This window comes from Tiliqua scincoides, chromosome 1, assembly GCF_035046505.1.
Source record: "Tiliqua scincoides isolate rTilSci1 chromosome 1, rTilSci1.hap2, whole genome shotgun sequence".
NCBI lineage: Eukaryota > Metazoa > Chordata > Lepidosauria > Squamata > Scincidae > Tiliqua > Tiliqua scincoides.
In genome coordinates, this window is record NC_089821.1 from 19,281,526 (window position 1) to 19,303,991 (window position 22,466).

General features: G+C 45.0%; 1 protein-coding gene and 1 pseudogene across 1 annotated transcript in view; both read left to right on the plus strand.

Annotated features, from left to right (window-relative positions):
* Positions 1–3,938: 3,938 nt before the first annotated feature.
* LOC136648704 (deubiquitinase DESI2-like) overlaps positions 3,939–22,466 on the plus strand; it is a 53,746-nt gene continuing 35,218 nt past the window's right edge. The window contains exon 1 of the mRNA XM_066624945.1: positions 3,939–3,977. Within this exon, the coding sequence (XP_066481042.1) occupies positions 3,939–3,977 (39 nt within the window). The remainder of the gene's footprint in view (positions 3,978–22,466) is intronic.
* LOC136637597 (5S ribosomal RNA) lies at positions 5,774–5,893 on the plus strand (annotated as a pseudogene).

The following is a 22,466-nucleotide window of genomic DNA, read 5'->3' on the forward strand; positions in this document are numbered from 1 at the left end:
CCCCTTCCCTTCAGAGCCATTCCAGGCAGGGAAGGGGAGCAAAACCTGAGGTGTATGCTGCAGTGAGGCTCCCTGCAAAACTTAGTGCTTTGCACCTTCTCTAGCTATGCTCAGTATTCCTTGTCTGCTGTATCAAAAGGTTACACTGTATTATAACCTGGTTCTGAAACCCTTTAAGTTTTCCATGCTACACTATCATCCAGAATAACTACACTTTATAGTTGCACTAACACAACAACTATCTAGAGCTCAAATGATCAACTGCAGTAGCCAGCCATGGTAGATATTCTATTCCCTTTTCAATCCCTAGATAAACTAGCTTCAGTTGGCAATGTGTGCATTTGCATAATAAGCCAGTTTTCTTCAAGATGTTGCACCTGTTTCATGCTGCCAAACTGATACATGATGGTTGCTGCTATCATGTGATAAGAATGGTTTTGTGAACTGGGCTTGAGGAAAAACTCTCTTGGGTGGACTTAACGCTATCACTATTTTTCCCATTGCGAGGAATTCTTTTCCTGCAGGAGATTTAGAACAGACACAAGGAAGCAGTACTTCACAGTGAGCATCTTTACCCTGTGGAATTCACTGCCAAAACATATGGTGATGGTGACTAGTTTGGGTGGCTTTAAAAGGGGAATAGACAAAGCCATGGAGAACCTGGGCCTAAAACATAGCCTTCTGAGTTCATGGTTTTTTTAAAATGTTAGTTGTTTTAATTGAATGTCAGGTGGATTAGATTTTATAGGCCTTGCCCTTTCTAGTCTTAATACATGTCCCATCCTTGAGTTCCAAATGGTGCTCCTAAGAATACAGGTGTGACCTCAGTATCCATGGATCTGGTATCCTCAGATTTAGCTGAATGCCAGCAGATACCGGGGTTGCCATTAAAATGCCTTCAAAAAAGAAAAAAAGGTGCAAAAATTGCATTTTGTACCTTCACATGGTGAAACGGTGCTGTTTTCAAGCCTCTAAGGCTAAAAATAGCACTAATGACTCACTTCCAGGTCATGCAGAGGTTCCTAGCTACTCCCAGCATCTCCCCAGAATGCTCTGCGATTGAAAATATTTTCTTCTTAAAAATCAAGCATACTCAATTTGTTCTAGCCCCCATGGAAGTCCAGGCATTAGGTCTGAAGAGTAGAATATTTGTTGTGATCCTGTTTAGTTTCTCCCCCAGGCAAAACTAGACTTTTCTCTCAGCAGAAAGTCTGTTTTAAGGGAGTTTGGATGCACAGAAACTATGCCAACAACACTTAACATTGCAATAAATTGTACCAAGTGTGGTCTATTGCTGCCTTCATGCTCCCTAGAAAGCTCCAAAGAAAGTCCATGTGTATTAAGTGACTTGTAGGGGGTTGGCTGAGCCCTTCCTCTGCCATCTCAGGGGGATGGCTAGCTGCAGGAGTAACATTTTCTCAGGCTACCAGTAATATTTCACTCTTAGGATGCATTTTGAGCACCTGTGCCACCATGAAGATGATCTTGAAGAAAACAACCCTTCCAGCAGTTGTAAAAAGAGCAGGGAGCAGAAACCAAATTATTACCTGCAAGGAAATGATTCTGTCCAGAAGGAAGCAATGGGATGTTGCCACTATCAGTCAAAATGGTAGCAATTTGGGATTGAATCTACCTCTATTACAGTCTGTGGGAGTTCTGCCATTGAGCTCAGCAGGAGGTGCGTTGCAGCCTTGGTTTCCAAGAACAGCTGAACAGACTGAATGGATGATGTACACAAATGCATTTCACACACTCTCATGCACAAATATGCATGTGCCCCCACCCCCACACCATCTGACATCCCTCAAAACATGTTCTGGTGGCCTGTAGGCAAACATTTCAAACTACTCAGACCCTTAGAACAAAATACCCTCATACTTTCAATTTTTAAAGTGGTGGGATGTAAAATTACCTTCATCAACTAAAATCCACATAGATTCAGGGAAATGTGCTTCCTGTAGAAAAGCCCACTAATAAAATAGCCCCTCTCTTTCTCAGCAATGGCAAGAATGGCCGTTTTCATAGAGCTTTTATGTCTCCAAATTCAGTATGTATGCTTGCTGGATCTTGTCAGTCCACCACTGGAAGTAGCTCTCTCTCTCTCTCTCTCTCATGATTTGCATGCAGCTGGGGAAAGCATTCAGCTGTTGCCTGAGAGAGAGACCGGGGAATGCTGGGCTATGCTGATGTAACAGGCTCTCTGCAATTCTCATTCAGATGTGGTTGGCTGCAAGCTGGCAGAGAGCCTCAGCTACGCCTCCAAACCCGATGAGGTAATCCCAGCTCCCTTTTTTGGCTACTCCAGCAGGATCTGCACTTTCCCAGCGATAAGGTCAGCTTCCTCCCCTCCCTGAAATTCACTGGCCACAACCCCTCCTCCTTCCCCTCCTGGATTCCCTCTTCCTCTCCCCTGGCTGTACATCCCATGATGTTTTGGGGGGAGGGAGAGCGAGAAGGAAACCCAGGAAGGCATCTACCGCAATGGGTCTCACCATTTCCCCTGGCCTCCAGGTCCCAGCTGAATGAGATTGGCGAGTCTCCAGCAAGAATTGGTCGGGCTGCCTGAAGCCACAGCTCTAACTAGCAGCGGGACAGGAGAAAGTCCAGCACATCAGCACCCCCTCCCCACCTATTGATGCAAGAAGTAATCACTGCCCTCATACTGCTGCTTCCACGTCTCCCTCCGGAGATGGATCATCTCAGGCAAAGATGGAGTGGTACCCTCCCGCTGTGTCCAGCCATGGGGGGATGCTGCTGTCAGGACGCCCTGATTCAGAACGGAGGGGCTCTTTAAGGCTCCGGTGCAAAGCGCTGAGAAGAGCCCAGGCTGGGCGCTCCGATTCTTCAGGGTCGCAGCCGTCCTGGCTTCAGCACCTGGACAGCTCCTGCCACGCAATTCTGCCGGACTGGTACCCAGAGCATCGTTCTTGGGGATGGACGCGCGAGTGGCTTCAGCGCCCTGGACAGCTCCCCTTCCTCTTCCCATTGACCCACAGCGGTTGAACTAATGGTTTGGGACACATTCCGTTCAACTCACTGCCTTACAGGGGACTTGTTCTGGAGGCTGAAACGACTACAGCACCTCAGCTTTTCCCCTGCTTTTTTTTCCCCACATGACCCTAAGAGTGAGTTTACTTGCCACAGAACGGCTGTGGAGTCAAGGCTTGGAGAGGCAAACTTCTGGACCCAGATTAACTCCTTCCCAAGGCAAGGCAAGACCAGAGAACCAAAGAAGCTAGGACCGTAGAGTCATGCTTTGATTTGAGCTAAGAGGTTTTGTATCTGTGTAACAGCGATTGGCGTGGGTAGCTTGTGCATCTGGGTGATCTTCTAGCCTAGTGATATGGTGCTGATCTCTGCTTCAGGCCAGTTCTTCAAAGCACGTCAGCCCCATGTCATTTCATCTTTTGAAGCTCCGTTTAAATACATATACTTTGGTTGAAAGGCTACTCTGGATTCCAATACCCTCCCACCCAAGTTAATCCTTTCTTCTCCCTCCTCTTCTCCACCCCCCCCCCCAATTCTGGGAGATTTAGAAGAAAGTCTGATCTCTAGGTGAACAAGCTTGCATTTGGAGGTGGCTGGGATTTGCAGTTAGTATAAGGGGACTGGTTTGAACATGCTGTACAAATGCTGCCACAAATCAGTGAGCTGCAATCTGTAAAAGACTGATTGTCCTGCTGGGAAAAAAAGGAGCATAGACCCAGAAACTTTGGCTGCAACACTGAACCTGACATTCCTCCTGCATTTGACTCTTCGTGTAGTGTGGGAGTTTTCCCCCCAGCACCTAAGGTTATTTTGAAAGAAAGAAAGAAAGAAAGAAAGAAAGCAAGAAAGCAAGAAAGCAAGCAAGCAAGCAAGCAAGCAAGCATTATCTTGGGCTTGATACATCTGGCAGGGATTTAAGGGCTTAAATCAAGCCCCCTCTGCAATCCACAATGGCAAATGAACCGGTGATTCTGAATGTTTATGACATGGTGAGTAAGAAACAATCAGATGCTTCTGTTCAGGGCGGGAGGCGAGGGAGACGATTCCAGGATGTGATTGGACAAGAGAGTCTATTTGGATGAGCAAAACAGAACTGGTCTGGCTGAATTTCCATAGCAGTTCCTGAGGCTGAACTATGCTGGCTACCGCTGCTTCCCACCCGCCACCCCCACCAACCTTAAGAGTAGGCTAAAGGTAAATTAGGACAGGATTTTAGAGAAATCACATGTGAAAAGATTTTTTAAAAAATTTACAAAAGCCCAACTAGGGATGGGATGGGGAAAGGCAGTGAGAGATGTGATAGTATAGCTTAGAGCTGGATGCCCTTGACTTTCTAGTAGATTAAAATGTCCTAGACCAGGGACGTCTGGAGAGAGAGAGAGAGAGAGAGAGAGAGAGAGCACACTTTAGTATACAATGGAAATCTGATTCCTTATGGAATATAATTATATGTACATTGACACAGAAGTAAAGCCAAACAAAGTTCAGCAGGGTTTACTGTACTCCCAAGTAAGTGCTCATAGGGAAATATTCCACATTGGGTAAAGTAAGGGGAAAGCCCTTGATTCAATGGTAGTTAGGAGTATTTCATGAGGAATATTGTCACTGGAGAAGCAAAGTGTTTTGACAATGCAATCCTGTGTATGTTTACTCAGAAATAAGTTCTGCTGTGATTGATGGGGCAAGTGGGCATGGGATTGCAGCCTAAGTAGTGGAACCTCTACCTCAGTGCCATATAAGTGAGATGCATGGGAAGCACTTCCTTACATTAATTTGTAGTAGTTTTCTGTACCAGCCTCTTGAGTGTGTGGGAGAGATAATTTCTATGACGGCCAATAACAAAAGCAAGCTCTGACACTGATCAAGGCACAGGAAGGCTCCAAGGATAATGTTACATTTCATTCATAGTTCCCTGCAGACTACTGAGAATTTTTTGAAGACGGTTGCACAGTATAAGTATTGGCTTGGATATAGTACGGTTGCATCTTCATTGACACTGTGTTTCACAATCCAAGAATCAAAATGTTTAGCAGATCACACAGTTTTAACCAACTTTGTTGCCAAATTAGATCCAGCAGCTGACTTTTTCCATAAATGCCCAATTCCACCTATGTCAAACATCCAAGGATTCTCATATAGAGAAGGAAACTTCTTGTATGAGAAAAGCTATCACGTGGAGCATCTGCCAAGGAATTGTAAGTTGTAGGCAACCTACAAAATGCTCCTAGGAACATCTACTCAGAAGCAGGTCCCATTGAATTCAGTGGGACTTATTCGCAGGTAAGCCTATATAGGGTTGTAGCCTTAAGGGATAGTGACGTTGACTATGTTAATGGAAGAACTAGCTAATATCTGAAAGTTAAATTACTTGTTTTCTGTTGGGAATCGCTTAAAGTAAAGATGTAACAACAGTCCAAATGGGGAGCAGGGCTATAATGAAACCATTTGTACTCCTTGGATTGCTCTCAATCAATTGGATTGCTGCCATTTCCATGTTTTGAGAAGTTAAACAAACTGCACTTTCAAACTTTTCATAACTCTGTTGATTAAGCCACTCTTCCAATGCCATCAGTAATATAGTTTGCTGTTGTTGTTTTAACACAAAACTTTGCAGACACTTGAAGGCTCAGTTTATGTGAAGTTGCTCAATGGCTGAAGCATTCATTTAAATTTAGGAAAGGAGAGTGGGCTTTTAAAGGGCAAAATCCCATCAAAGTTCCCAGTCAGCCAGCTGTAAATCACTGAGTGCTTAAAAAATTTTTTTTTTCTAAACACAGCTAAAAGATTTAGCAGCAACTGTTACCCTGCACATGCCTGATCTTGTCTGATCTCGGAAGCTAAGCAGGGTCAGGCCTGGTTAGTACTTGGATGGGAGACCGCCTGGGAATACTGGGTGCTGTAGGCTTATACCATAGTCTTTCGAGACTGAAGGTTGCCAACCATTTTAAAAGATTTGATGAAAACATGTTCTGCCTAACCCACACTTTCCCTCTGTTGTTTTTGTGAACTGTAATGTGAAACTGACATTTCAGCATGACACTAATATAAAGCTCTTTGAGGGCTTCATGGGTAGCCGAATCCTGTCCAGGTCACCTGCAGCATGATATAGTGGCACCAAAACAGCTGCCATTGTATCCTGCACAGGCAGAGAGGCTGCCAGAGGTCTCCTTGGGGTTAGGGAACATCAGATCCCATACCCCATGTCAGGCCCAGGTAGCCCCTATGGGTCTATTAGAATCTGCACCAGCTCAACAGCTGGTGCAGACTCCGTAGCTCATGTAGGGTTTTCCGGTGTGGGAAGTGCGGCAGCATGTGGTGGCAGCTTCTGCTGCTGTCACCTCCCTGGCCTGAACCACCCCTTGGTTGCCCTCCCTCTTCCCTGAAACATCCCCTCTCTGCCCCCTTTCTGCCCTTCCCCACCTCCCCAGCATGGTGCACTGCACTTATCCCATTCAGTGGCCACTCAGTTTCCTTCTGGCATGAGAGACCAGAGCCTGCCCACACCAGCCTCAGCGCTGGTGGCAACTACCACTGGGCCACTGTGAAGTGCCTTATGGCACTTCCAGGATGTTAATTACCTGGGTAGCACACACCCAAGCCCACTCATAGGATTGGACTCTTAGTATCTTTTGCTGGACTAACCTGGCACATGCCATACCAGCATCTCTCTGCCTCATTTCATCCGTTCCCACATCCTTTCTCAAACTGAGGATTTCCTTCCTTTTGTATACGTCCTGCAAGTGGAAAACTACTGAGACCTTTTGACTCCCAAACTGAAAACCTGATTGGCAGCTCTGAAGCGAATCTTTCAGAAACGTTTCTCTTCTGCAGAGAAGCACAATTCAAGAAACATCAACGTTTCTGAAATACTATACATGATTTTACTATACATTTCAACACTATACATGATTTCTTCTTTATTAAAAACGAAAAGAAATCCATTGGTTTTCTCAGAAAGGTGTTAGATGGGCATCATATTTTTTTTTGTTGTTGTTACAAGAATGTTACAGCCTAAATTATAGGGTAAAGTTCTCCCTAAGCTCCATATCTCAAATTCAAGCTCAAAGGATTTCTTATAAAAACGAGCGCAAAACCTCTTTAGTGGTGTATTTGGTGCTTGACTTTTCCTCTGCAATTGTTAGCCGAAGTACACATGGGAGGATTTTCTGTCTCTATAGTTTGGTGTTTTGTGATGGGGAATCCTTACCCACAATGGAAGTGTATTCATTTTGGAAAGAATGGAAACAGAACCAAATTGATCCCATTTGGTTGAGTCTCTGTGTGTTACACCCAAAAATGACTGTGATGTGGAACAGGTGGGTATGAATGGATTCATCTGGGTGCCTCATTCATTTTCATGCACTTGCTTCAAATTTTAAAAATCCTAATTTGCTTGGTTTTTACTACCAGTGGCAGCAGAAGCAACAACTGAAAGTCAGCTGTTGGAGGCTGCCATTTTGAGTACCCACAAGGCCTCAGGATGCAGTGCTGTCCTGGTGCGGCGAGGGTATTCAGCCTGGTTCCTGCCAAAAAGCAGTTCACATTGCAAGTCCTGCCACTACCAACTAAGCGCAAACTCAGTAAAAGTACATGTTCTTTACTTTAAACAAACATGTAAACAATGAATGGGAGATTCTCAGATGTATATGGTCCTTCTAGATGGTGATAAGCAAGTGATAAATAGGGAACTTGAATTGTCCCAAATTAATAATAATACAAATTTAATATAATATTACTGTAATCATAAATTATAATTTTATATATAAATTTAATATACACATTCTTAAAATGTGTGGAGGCATATTGCCAAGACAGTGGCCTAAAAATTTATTGTATGGTGCCTTGTCAAAGAATCCTGGCCCTGTGCCAAAAGAGAATTATGATTGCCTGGTATGCTATGAATACTATAACAGCCAAAGTCTATCAAGTTCAGGAAAGGTGAAAGAGAAAAAGCAGCATGCTGTAGCAAGAGTGTGGAATACAGTCCAATTAGCATTCTTCTGTGACCAATGAGTTCTCTTCCTTTGTGAAAACTCCCTCTTTTGATACATCTTTTGTCAAGTATAAAATGCTACCCTTCAGGCTAAAACAATCATTGACTAGAGAACAATCACAGCTCTGGCCAAATCAATAGTCCATCAAATTCAGAATGCCTACTGAATACAGAATGCCCAGATTCCTTCATGTGATGCAGGAAGTATCAACTGTATCTTCTACCAAAATCAAACTGTGAATACCTTGGACACAATCCAGATAAAGTTAAGTACTTTGAATTCTTGCTAATTTCAGTGTGAGAGTTAAGAACATAAGAACATAAGAACAGCCCCACTGGATCAGGCCATAGGCCCATCTAGTCCAGCTTCCTGTATCTCACAGCGGCCCACCAAATGCCCCAGGGAGCACACCAGATAACAAGAGACCTGCATCCTGGTGCCCTCCCTTGCATCTGGCATTCTGACATAGCCCATTTCTAAAATCAGGAGGTTGCACATACACATCATGGCTTGTACCCCCTAATGGATTTTTACTTCAGAAACTTGTCCAATTCCCTTTTAAAGGCATCCAGGCAGCCCAATCCTGAGCTGCCCAGTGCCCAGGGCTACTGCAGCACTGAAATGGCTGCCACTGCATCCAGTGGATGCCAGACAGCTGGCGGTGGCTCCAGATGTCTCCTTGGGAGAAGGAGACTCAACCCCTTCCCCTGGGTAAAGGAAAAAGCTCTGTAATGGGCTCTTTGACTCTGTGCTGGCTATTTAGCCAGTGCAGAGTAAAGCAGGCCCATGTCAGGTTGGGAGGCCCGACGTGGGGCTATGGATCTAGTAGAGCTCACCCCCTCCTTCCCTCATCCTCCCCCCACCCTGGAATGCTTCCCCCACGCCCCCCACTCACCATTCCACTGCTCAGCACTCACTCGGAGCACCGGGTGGCGGTCCTCCTTCCTCCAACCGGTACTGGTTCAACGTAGTCTCATGCTAGACCAACTCTGGTGTTGGACTGGCACAGAGTGCTGCAGGTGTGCCTTATGGCACATTTGCAACAGTGTACACTAGCGCTGGCCTGGTGCTCATCATGTTGGATCAGGTCCTAAATCTCTTCCGTTGAACCATGTAATGCTTAACTTTGGCTAGATTGTAACTCCAAGCAGTGTGTGAAGAAATGAAGCAGTGAATAGACTTTTAATCAGTTAGGCTAAGATCCCATTCCATCATCATCATTGTCTATAAGTACACAGAAATAATACTTTCAACCAATCCAATAAATACAGTATGAGTCTTACAATAAGATCTCTGTAAACTTATTGGTAACCATACAAAAAAGTTAAACCTCCACAATGGGGCTTCTCAAGTCTGTACCAGCTAAATTGCTGGTGCAGACTTGAGAAGCCCTATGTTGTGCTTCCAACCCCGATATAGGGGATAGGATCAGATGGAAGGGCCTCTGCCAGTCTCACCCCCCTCTTGGGCCAGTCCTATGTCCCACTCCACCTTCCTCCCACCCAGGAAAGCCACCCCCACCTTCCTCGTTGCTGCCCCACGCCGCCGCCCGGCCCGGTACTCACCTTTCCACTGCCAGTGGCTGGGGCCTCTTCAATGGCGCAGGCCTCCCCCACAGTGCTGCTTACTCCTTGGGTGCCGGGAACATGCCTTATGGCATGTCTGCAACACCCAGTGCCGGGGGTGTGAGCATACCGCTGGCACTGAGGCCCATAAGATTGGGTACCAGGCATTTCATTGCAAGCAAACAAACAAAACACAAAAACAAACACAAAACAATTCCTAGTATGTGCTCAAGTGTTGATTTCCTGCCTTCATGCAGTCAACCTCTTGGTGTCATAAGAATGATTCGAAAAGAGAGATGAAAATGTGGTACTTAAAAAAAAAATTCCTATTTTGTTTCTGAGCCACTGGGTCAAACTGTCATCATATAACCTGTCATTTTCTTTACTCTCTGAAAGTCTAGTCTCATATATAGAAAAATGGAGAATATTTGGATCTTAAACAAGTGCACATGAGCTATATAGGTACCTCAAATCATGCCTGTTGCCCATGCCTCCCTGGAGTTTAGACCAGGGGTCTCCAAACATTTTGGCCAGAGGGCCACATCAAATATCTGGCATGGTGTTGAGTGCTGGAAAAAAAAAATTTAAACATAAAATTTATTTAACTAAATTAGAGATGGAACTTAGATGAGTGAATAAATGAATGAATGGCTCATTCATTCAACCTCTCTGGCCTCTGAACACCCTCCAGACGCAACCAGAGCATAGTTCCAGTCGTGTCTGGCCAAGTGGGCTAGAGGCTTTCAGGGGACAAGAGGCTGGCCGTGGGCTGGATAGAAGCTCACCGCAGGCCACATCTGGCCCTCGGGCAGGGGTTTGGAGACCCCTGGTTTAGACTATAGCTTCCTCATATTTGAGTAATTTTGCAATAACTGTATCTCATGGGGAAGGGGAGATGTGGCTGCAAAATCATTGTTACAAGCAGGTTTAATGGCATGGTGGCAGTTGGGCTGGAGGCTGACATCTGGGGATGGCAATTAATATTAATTTAAAGCTCTGTCTTGTCTGATGAAGGACATGACCCTCCTGTGGCACATGAGTGCACTTTAGTCACAGGAAAGCTAGCCTGAGGACAAAAGTTCAATTAAGGGCCTCTGTGCATATATGAAATCGCTGCTTCATAAAGCTTTGTGTATTCAAAGATTACGGCCATTTAGCTTCGCCCTGCTGGACCTGTACTATCAGAAGTGCCTTGAATTCAAGAAATGTTAACAGCCAGCGCGAGAGCTGCATGTGCAAGGTGTATTTCCTGCTATATGAAATAGGAACTACCAACTCGCAAGGGCTCAGATGACTCAATAAATGCAAATACATCACTACTTAAACGACTTTCTTCTTTTTTAAATGAGCACAAGATAGGATTGGAGAACAGAAGTTTCCTGTTCAGGTAAAAAATCTATGGGAGAGTAGTTGTTCCACTGGGTGACTAACTGAAGCTGGACACTGAAGGGGTCAGTATTGCAATGGCATCTCTATCTTCTAGAACAGGGGTTTCCAAACTTTTTGGCCAGAGGGCCGCATGAAATATCTGGCGCAGTGCTGAGGGCCGGAAAAAAAATTAAATATAAAATTTAAATAAATAAATTAGAGATGGAACTTAGATGAATGAATAAATGAACGAGTGGGCTCATTCACTCAGCCTCTCCGGCCCTCAGAACACCCTCCAAATGCAATCAGAGCACAGCTCTGTCATGTTCAGTCAAGTGGGCCAGAGGCTTTCAGGGGACAAGAGGCTGGTCGCGGGCCAGATAGAGGCTTGCTGCGGACCACATGCTCAGGAGTGTCATTTCCTAGCAGGGAGTGTGGAGTTTGTTTCCTAGCCATCCAAATTGAACTGGGAGGCAGAGGAATGGCAGCTGAAGGGCATGGGGTTTATTATTTCCTCTGCTCCCCAATTCAATTTCCATGATCTCTAGCAAGAAATGGTGTTCCCATGGCTGTCATTTTCAGTTAAAGAGAGGCTGGCATTGTATCTCCTATCCCTAGCAAGCACTCCCTGCTGTTGGCTAGCCCTTCCCCTTCTCAGAGGTAACTTTTGGGGGGGAGGGGCTTGAGAAGAATGGAGAGGTGTGTATGTGAGCTGAGTGGAGGGGAGAACATCCATAATTAACAATATGACCCAATGACCCAATATGCAGACCTTTGTATATACTTTTATATAGACTCCGCCCCATCCCACTTGACTATACCCCTGGTGGTTCACCAGTGATTACAGCAGCCTTCATGGCTGCTTGTACCCCTTCCTGCTAATTCCTTTTCCTCCGTGTCTTCCCATCTGTGTCTGTGCCATGCAACTTGTTGGCATAATGCAACCATAATACATCTATGTGACTGCAGCCTGTGTAGAGATTGGGCTCATGCTGCCATACTGCTCCAATGTCCAGGGTTGGCCCTTAAGACAAGCACAGTTTTATCAATCATAATGCAGGATGGTTATACCCCTGCAGATCAGAGTTACTGGCTGTTGGAAAAGTATATTCTATTTAAAACATCTGATCCAAGAAGTAGATGGCATGGAGCACTTTTGTAGTACCAATGGAGAGAACAGTTAGGGTTGATATTTTATTTATATCTGGCCTTTCCATTATTAAAATAACTCCCAAGGTGGCTTCCAATTAAAATAAACACACACAATAAAAATGGAGAATACACACACACAATATGGAGATCCCATAATCTCCAATATCACAATAAAAAGAGCAGGTCAATAACACAGCAGAGAAGAACAGTAAGACGATCATAAACCCACAGAGCAATAATATTCTATTGCAACAGTAAAAACCATCAATGATCAAAGCACAGACGAGTTCAATCATTTGAATCTGGCACCTAAAGCTGGTCAAAGTTGGTGCCAGGTGAATGTCACTAAGGAGAGTGTTCTGTAGCCAGAAGGTCACCATACAGGAGGCCCAGTCCTCAGCAGCCACCTTCCCAACCTCCAAGGATGGGCCTCCAAGCTATCTTAAAAACTAAGCACATTCATATGGGGATAGGCAGTTGTTTGCATTTTGAGGCAGTTGCAGTTTGAGGCAGTTGTTTGAGGGCAGGAGGTCTGGTCTAGAGGGTAGAGCCTCCGTTTGCCTGAAGATAACACCCACAGGTCACCAGTTCGAGGCCACCGGCACCGTGAATGGTGAGACCTTGAAGCAGCTGACGAGCCGAGTTATTCCACCTGCTCTTTGGTGTGAGCGAAGAAGCGTCTTGGCTGCCCTCCATGTGAGAGATGAAGGAGCTGCTTGTCAGCTTGCATGGGAGGAAATTGGAGGCCAGAATGTGATACCAGATCAAAAAGATCCATCTGAAATGTTGTGGTTCTTGAAAGATAGAACCTTTCTTCAATTGTAAAAATCCCTACGGGGATTTGGAACAGCCTGCCTTTGTAAACCACCTTGAATAAAGTCTGAGGAGAAATCTGACAACCAAGAAAGGCAGTATATAAATACCTGTATTATTATTATTATTATTATTATTATTATTATTATTATTATTATTATTTTATATTTATCATGCCAGGACATATAAAGTGTTGTATATCTATTTCAGTTCACTTTTTGCATTTTGCACTTAACAGGCTTAGGGTACCTGGCAACAAAGAAGGTTGCCAAGTAGGGTACTGGTCAAGGACCCACACCTATCAGAAGGTCCACTTGACTGAGGATTCTAAAATCCTCAGTGTTGTGTCAGTGGGAGCTACTGCGAAGGCCCAATGCAGCTCTGCCCCAAAGTCCCCAGTAACTCGACACCAGCACTGTGTGCAAGTAACAACACACTAATGAACTGGGCCCCGTTATCCAAACATAGTGCATATGGCCTCCATGATCAAAGACCCAATTTGGTCTACACTCTGTGTGCTTGGTAGAATAAGCACAATGGCTGCATCTCAGCAGTGCCAGCTCTATCCCAGTGCAATCCCACTGAAATCCCAGGAGTTGTGCTAGGGTGAGTGAATGGAGGCTCAAATGCTGCACTGTTTAGAAGCAGCTTGTTGGAACTGCGTTTCTTACCCTGCCAGCCTTCAGCATGGCTGCCAGGATGTAATTAGTTTACTTTGGGGTCTGTGGCTTTCTGCATTTTCCAGCTGTCCTGTAATCAGTTGTCTTCTGTCATCCAAGTGGCTGGCGGCCAACAGCTTGTAATAGGGGCTGCTTCGGAAAATCAATGCATGTTTTTTTTGGCTCCTTGAGAAAGTCATGTCTTCCACTTTCTTGAGTGGCTTGATTCATCACTGTAAGTTGTGGACAACATTGAAGGTTGTCATTTTATGTGTATGACATTACTGCCAGAAGAATGTCATTGATGCTGTCAAACTGGGCAACCATTGCCTTTTTTTCGCCACGAGTGTGGTACAGATCCACCTTCCCAATCAGTTGCTAAGAACCTCTTGCCTCATTGATCCATCCTTTCTTGCTTCCCAGGGTGCTGTGATATGGAAGACATAGGGCCCAATCCTATCCCACTTTTAAGCACCGGTGCAACTGCAATGCAACCCAAGAGGAGGCGTCTGTGAATGCCTGCCCACCACAGGATGCCATGCCTGCCCCACTGGCATGGCTGTACCAGCACTGGAAAATTGGATAGGATTGGGCCCATAATCAGCCAGGATGGGCTAATTGCCATCTCTGAATGAACTTTGAAAATGGGAACCATGTCTTTTCAATTTGATGTGCCATTTCAGGGCCCAATCCTATCCAACTTTCCAGATCTGGTGTAGCCACAATGCAGCCCTGTAGTAAGGGAACACATGATCCCATACCTTAGGAAGGCCCCAGTGACTGCCCCTCCACCACATGATACAGTGCACACCCCACTGGCTCAGTTGCACCAGCACTAGAAAATTGAATAGGATTGGGCTCTAAATTGGCCTGCAAAGAAAACAGGATTGTGGCAGTGGTTGTGCCTTTCTGATCCAATGGTGTTTTGTGATAGATCACAGGAAAAGTAACAGGCTTTTATGATTTTATGACAGCACACTGGCTGAGTTGAGCTGTGCAGGTTTGGTACTGGGTGCTTCCCCCCCCTTCTATTTGACTGACCTGGTAATTTACTAGCAAGCAGTGAGTGAGCCACTTTAAATGTGATTAGCAACAGAATACAGTGGCAACCTGCATGGATGATACTCACCATTGGTCTGGTTCTCACAGAGGAAGTGGTCAGCTTGGGTCAGGACTGTACCACTTCAAACTGCATGCCAAACTAAAACGATGGAATGTTCCTCCCTACAAAACGATTCACTGGATATATACAGCTATCTGTCAGGGAAGGCCCAGGAGAAGCACCAGAAAAATATGTAGCGACCCTGTTCATGGGATTCGTGGCACCTCAAGCTTTTCACACTAGAAGGGAGGTTTAAGGGTAATTTATACTGTCCTGAAGGATCAAGTGTTGTACCAGTCCTGGCTTTTGTGCCTTTAAAAGCAAAAAATCTGTGATGTTTATGGCCTGCCATGAAAAGATTTCCCTGATCATTTCTGCAGATAACACGACTCTTAAAGACACAAGATGTGGGGATTTATCAGCAGTCTTAAGAAGCACTTGTTCCAGCCCACTCTGGTGAGGAGTTTCCTCACCTAGGCTATTGAGAATAAATGTAGTAATTAGAGAAACTTTGACTGAGCTTCTGACCAAATCACTTCTGCTCTGACTCTGAAAATGCCTGATCTTCGGGTGCCAAAGGCTCTGGGGTTCCTATCAAGGTCGCTACCAGTTAAGGTGTCCTTGGCCTTCAGGGCTGAGATGCAATCCTAGATAGGTTACAATTTCCTCCAAACCTTGCCTTTCATGGGCAAGGGGATCTTTTGGGGATCTCTGATCTCCTGCAGTAGATGTCAGGTTGAAAGTACATTTTCTGCAAATGATATTTCTCTTTCATGTGTTTGGCTTGGGCTTTGCACACTCAAGAATTTTTGACTGCACTGTCAGTCATGATGACATTTAATGGTTATGGACATCCATCTGACAAGACAGCTAATCAGGTCCCCTCCAGTCACTGCCTGGAAGTTCACAAGAAACCACGCTGGTTTCCAACAGCTAAAAATGCAGTAGTCACAATGCACCCAGATTCACTCCAAGACAAAAAGAGACCAGGCTAATCACAAGCATTGGGAAGCCTAAATATAATTGATCTCTAATTAGTTGGTAAATCACTACAGTAGAACCTCTTTAAGTTGACCACCCGAGGGACTGGAGGAATTGGTCAACATAGGGAGGCGGTCAACACATGGAAAAATATGTAATACTGTACTTAAAATATTTTTATAGTCTTTATTACAGATATCATACCTAAATATATACAGTGAAGATATAGAAAAAAAATGCATTCAGAATTACATACCTACAGTACATATACTGTATGTGAATTATTATTCTTTTTTAAAAAAAGAGTCAATCCTGGTTTGCTTCTTTTTTGTGTGTTTCAAGCTAAGAAGAGAATGCACTATCAATGCTGGCTATCCCATTCAACATGCCTGGACATTTATTCACGGCATATGACTTCAACTGTTTTATCAGATGCCCAACATCCCCTTCTTTGGAATCTGCGTCCATGCCATCCTCACTTTCTTCTTCCCCGAGTGCATCCTTCACTTCTCTGCTGGTCTGTACTTCGGACAATATTGCTTGGAATATTGTTTCCGGATCAGGTTCATTGCAGGTTCTGCTCTTACATTTGTCACCTTTCATGACGAGGCTTCTATCAGGCATTGCTTTGAAAAAGAGTCCACGCTCATCAGCATTAAAAATGTCATCATCTTGGAAGCCTCTTGCAAAGTCCGGGAACTTAGTAATGAATTCTTCAACAACTTCAGCCAGAACTTCATTTGACTCACCACACAAGACTTTCTGGGAGATCTCGTGTCGCAGTTTAAATTTTTCAAGCCAACCACTTGATGCTTGGAAATCTTCTACCCCAAATTCCTGCGCAAACGTCTTAGCAATTTCTTGGATCATTGGCCCTGAGATTCTGGCGTTCACTGCCCTCATTTGTTTGAACCAGCATAAAGTAGCTTCATTTACTTCATCAAGCAAAGTTTTCTTTCTTTTCTGCTGTAGACCTCCGTTTTCCTTACTGTATCTCTCAAAGTACTCATCTTTACATTTCTGGATGTTACTAACTGTGGTCTTGCTTCCTTGTTAGTGTTCAGTGGGCAATTTACGGAGGGTAAATTAATACTCTGTGCAATGATCAAAGTGGTCAAGATACAACTTACAGATGTGGGCAATATAGAGAGGTTGGCCTCCCATAGTGTATATGCAGTGTCCGCCCATACTGTGAAAATTAGGTCAACTTAAGGAGGTGGTAAATATAGAGAGGTGGTCAATTTTGGAGGTTCTACTGTATTTGGATGTTGACCGAGGACTCTGAAGCTTTTTTTTTTTCTTTTTCTGAGAAGTTGATTAATAGGTATGTGAAGACTGGGCAAATTCTCCTTTCTGAAGTTATAGGTGGCTCAGCTACTCAAAGATGAAAATACAGGGGTATAATATCAGTTCTCACTGACTTTCAAACTGCATGGTGTGGGTGGCTGCATTCAATGGTTCTTCTATTGCAGATGGAAAGCTCATGCTTAGCAACATTGCCTGGCAACCAATCACCAGCATTCATGTTGTCGAAATATCACTGCTGCTAAAAAGAATTAGATACCACCATCATTTGCAAGGTTGGGTACAGTGGCATGTTTTGAGCGTATAGCCCCTTAAGTGGGACTGTCACAGATTATTTACACAGGTATTTATATACCGCCTTTCTTTGGTCGTCAGATTTCTCCTCAGACTTTAATCCAAAGCGGTTTACATGGGCAGCCTGTTCTAAACCCCCATAGGGATTTTGACAATTGAATAATTCTAGTCTTTCATAGAACTCCAGCTGGATTCCTTCCCGGTCTGGCCTCTCTCTGGCCCTTCGCCTCCCACGCTCCACTTGACAACAACTCCTCTCTGCCACTGAGGGTCAGCTCATTAGTATCTCAGCATGTCGTCAGTTCTCGGGTACTTTTGGTTGTTTTGAACTGGTAGCCTCAGATCTTCAGGCATACAAGGTGGCAGCTCTACCAACTGAGCCAGACCTCCTGCCCACACAGATTATGTGTGTTTGAGCTACTTATGCAGGCTTGGGTGGTGAACAGGCAAATTTACATGCATGTAACAACATAAATGGACTTTCTTCTCCAGACTGTGCACAATTCCCTGAGGGTATTTTTTCCACTTGTAACTAATGACAACTTCTGCTTGCATGTTGCTAAACATGTATAAGCAAGCTAAGCTCTATTTTCTATATACATGTAAACAAGTGTTTACACCCCAGTTGCATGGTGGCACACACAAAATACGTATTAAACTGATAAAATTACATTGCAAAACTGAAGTCATCCCATCCCCACTCTAATCTGAAGAGGCTGGGAAGGTTCTCTGTAGCAGCTCAGCTCAGGTGATGGAAATAAGGTGTTCAATAGATAGAAAGACTGTAGATACAGCAGTTGTCTGTAGAATGGAGCAGCTTAAAACAAAATGTTGAAGGCACTACTTTGACTTATTTTATAGTATTTTTGATTCGTTCTATGATTTTGACCCAGCCAGGCAGCCAAAAAGGCTCTCAAGGGGACTAATAAGCAGTGGCATATGGGAGCCTTTTGGCTCCCAGGGCCAAGCAAAGTTGTGATGCAGAAACATCACCACCACCCCATGTCATCATGTCACCTCTGCCCTGTGCTGGGCAAGTCGTCGCTTCTGGAATGGTTCCATTTGGGAGTCGTTTGGAGCCAAAGGAGGGTGAGAGGGCCGCTTCCAGCAATGAGCACTGTGTTCATCCCACAACAAACAAACCTTGGAAATACACTGAGCACCATGGAGGGGCAGTGCATTGCCTTGGTTGCCCTCCGTGCATGCCACCAGCCCCTGATACCCCACTGCAGCCTGGTACCTAGGGTCTACCCCCCCCCGGCACCTGCTTCATCTACTACTGCTAATAAGTTAAAATTACATTCAATGAAATGAACCAATACATTTCACAGATAACAGAAAAATACAAATCACAGCTGCAATGTCAGACAGCAAATTGTCAAAATTACTGAACCTTCTAAGCAAGGTCAATAAGCAAGTCATACAGGTATCTCTTATGCAAAGTCCCATGGAGAGGTGCTACCACAGACAGACCTTGCATCTCACAGTCGTAAGCCTTACCACTGAGGGTGGTGTTACCTAAAGTAGCACCATGTCAAAATCTCAGGTAAATCCCTCATGTGACTGCTTGTCTCCACTGCATACATGTGACCAAACACACAGACTGACTGAACAATTTGTAGGTGAGAGAAAAGAAAAGTTTTACTTAGTTTATACATTTTGAGGCTTGACTCCAATGAGACAATCAGAAGTAAACATCTCAGTGGTGTTCCCAGAGGGGGGGCAAAGTGCTAGTTTTGTCAGGCACTTGAATGTACTGTGTTAAGCGGTCCCTTCCCCTTGCCATCAGAGCCATTCAGGCAGTGAGAGCAAATTGGAGGAGATGCCTCTGCTTTGCTCTCACAGCTGTGAATGACTCTGAAGCCGAGGGGCAAAGGCTACTTTATCCAGCACCTTCAGGCACTTGAAGAACATAGCGCTTTATTCCCCCCCCCCGGAATGCTACTGACTAGCATCCAATTCATATAATGACCACTCTAATTTCCCAAGCTAGTTTTCTGCTACTGCCTGAATAATCTGCTTTGCAGATAAACTGATATACTGTACAATAATATCCTACAAATAAGATCCGTACTTTAGGTTGTTGTATTCTATCTCATAGGAAACATTTTTTTTTGGTACCATCAGTTCTGAACCTTGAACTAGATTCCTATGAACAGTGATGACGCTTCACTTAGCTCCCTTTTCGAAGAGAAGCAGTGATATTATTCGAAGCCGGTGATAAATATCAGCCACAAAAGAAGGAATGATCTCTATGCATTCTCTAATAAAAAGTTAATGTCATCTTTAAAGCTGAAAGGTACCCAGAAGGCCTGTAAGCACCATTTGTGTCTATTAGTAGAAAGGCCAATAAAAATAGCAGTAATAGTAAAATAGTCTCAACAACTAGGTCTTTTGCAATTAGAAAAATAAACAAAGACTCCTGCCTGAAGGCCTCTGGTGTAAAGGAAATCTAGGAAAGATAAAATCATGGGAGCATTGGCAAGTTAATCAACCGAACAACTAACCAATCAATTAATTAAAAGGGTCCTACCACAAGTGCTACAATCCTGCACATGATTTGGTTTTTTAATACCATCAAAGTCAATGAGATGCTAAGCAGACTGGGAGCAGGCCTGTAGACTGCACTGTATCACTGCACGATCTTTTGCTGGTTTCAGTGGTTTGTACCTTACAGAGAGGTAATGAGATACAATTGCACTTGGCCAGGTCGTATGCTGAGGCAGTCCAAGAAGCTTCATGTATCTCTGAGCCCCTCAGTGCCCCTTGAGACAATACAAGGATTTTAGTCCCAGAAAGAGGCATGGGCATTGACGATTCCTTTCAAGCCTCCAGGAAAAAAACCCACATCCAGTATTCATGTCTTACCCAAATAAATGGGCGAAAAATTTGACCTCCTTGCATTCACTGCCTCTCTCCACTTTAGAAAACCAGGAGGAGTAAACAAGTCGGATGCTGCAATTTGTTAATGCACCATGGCCATAGTGATTTTCTCTCTAGCATTGCTTGCTGTGTCTGTGCAGAGCAAGACAGGTTGCTTGCTTGACCGAAATAGCAAGATTGTTCTTACACCAGGCATCCCTTGCAGGATGAGTCACAGCAAGGTCTTTCCTGATTAAATTATAATTGCCCAATTGGACATTGCGTGCAAAAGCATTTGCTTGCGTTCATCTTTGTCCAGAGAGGAGAAGTCCAAATCCTTCTCCCTGCTATGGATTTGCTCTTACAAATCATTAGGGTTAATTCCCCCCCCCCCACACACACACACAACCCATACAGTTGTCAGGCCCAGTACCTCCTTCCACCCTATAGCCACCTGTCAAGGTTATAAAGATGATTGGTATTTTTCAGCATTTGAAAAAAAATCTGCATTTTTCCTTGATGGTTCAGGGCCCGATCCAATGTGGCCTGCACTGGCACAGCGCCAGTGTACAGTGTTGCAAACGTGCTGTAAGGCATACCTGCAACAGCCTGGGCCAATCTGGCACCAGAGCTACGAAGCGTGAGCCCGTGCTGAGCTAGTGTTGGGAGAAGGACGGAGGACTGCCGCCTGGAGCTCTGGGCAAGCACCAGGTGGTAAGTTTGGGCGGGGTAAGCATTACAGGGTGGGGGGAGGGGAGGGGCAGGAGGGGGCAGAGATGCTGGCAGGCTTTGCCACCCCCGACCCAGGAGACCCAACACAGTTCTCCTCGAATCTGCTCCTGCTCGATAGCGGGTGCAGATTCAAGGAGGCCCATCGGGACCACCTGGGGATTACACGGGGTAAGGGAGTGTAAGCTTACGTGTAAGCTGCACAGCTACATGGTTGCTTACAGGGAAGGCTGGCTGTGTCTCCTGGGACCTTCTATCCAGCACAGTATAGTAAGTAAGCCCCCCGTCCCCCCCCAGCTGCATGATCTAGTTTTACCTCCTTCTAGCCTTCTGTACATTGCCCCCTCTGTCCATCAATTCATCTGCACCCCTTCTCCATCTGTCATCCATCTTCAGCTGGGATCAGGGCAGACTAGCACTTATAGCCCCCTAGACAAGTTTCTCAGTTTTCCTCTTGCTGAACCTGATGCTTCTTCTCTGGTAAAGTCTTTTCAAAAAAGTTGCAAAGGTAGCACCTGAGTGCTTCAGACATGCTATGGGTGTCACTGCTCATATAGTAGGAGAAGTCCTGGGGCTGCCCTCCACCCTGACTCCCCTACCGCCCCCCCCAAGTACACCTCTTTAGGTCTGTATTCCTGTAAATAACATTTTGTTCAACTGTAACCCAATTTGAACCTGGGGGACAGGCAAAGAACAAATCTTAAATTAACAATAACATCCTATTTCCTCATCAGCAAGTTCTTTGAATGACAGCCTGCTCATCAGTCTAATGACAGTATCTCTGGAGAAGGGAAGGCAGACTTAATTCAGAACAATCAAAGCCTCCTTATAAAAACGCTTAATTATTTAATTGCAGAGCCATTATATTGCACTTTGGCAGCTTCAAAGCACTTCACATACATTACCTCAGTTATCCGTGTATGTTGGGCGGGGGAGGGCTAGCAGGTACAGCCAAAATTCAGTCACTTTAGGAGCCATTTGGCCTTCACCGATGAACAGACAGCTCCTCTGTCAGGATCTGAGGTAGTTCCCTCAGAGACAAAAGCCTACAAGCTGGTGGGCTGGAAGCAGACATGAAACAGAGATCAGTTGGAGGCAGGCTGCTGACAAGGGGGGTGGGTAACTGACTGGCAAAAGCTCAAGGGAAGTAAGAGCCCCGTTAGCCAGACATGACTCAGACATGTTAGAGGGGAACCAAAGGAGGGCAAGCTGAATGTTATTGTCTGAATGGCTTATATGATGCTCTGGCAAAGAATGAAGCTCATTGAGGACCAATACATGAATGGCAGCTACTAGGGGTGGTTGCCTCCACCCCTTTCCTCTGAGAAATGTTTTGTCTCAGAGGGTCCTTGAATGTTCATGTAGATGTTGGCTGTCATGGTCCTGGGGTTGGGTGGAGGACAGGAGTGCTCATGCAGGGCCTTGGAAGCTGAGGAGAGGGGCAGAGCAATATTCTCTGGCTTGGGTGGGGCTGTCTCTTGGGACTGTCCTCATGTAGGAGGTAAAGGTATGTTGGAGGAGACTGCTCCAATTCTGTCTGTCGGGACTGCTGCAATCTGTCTTCCCCAATCTGTCTCCAGTCTTCCCCAATCCCAGTCTTCTCCTGGACCTCCTTCTCCAGGTCTTCCTGTTTTTTTATCCAATGATTTTTTTT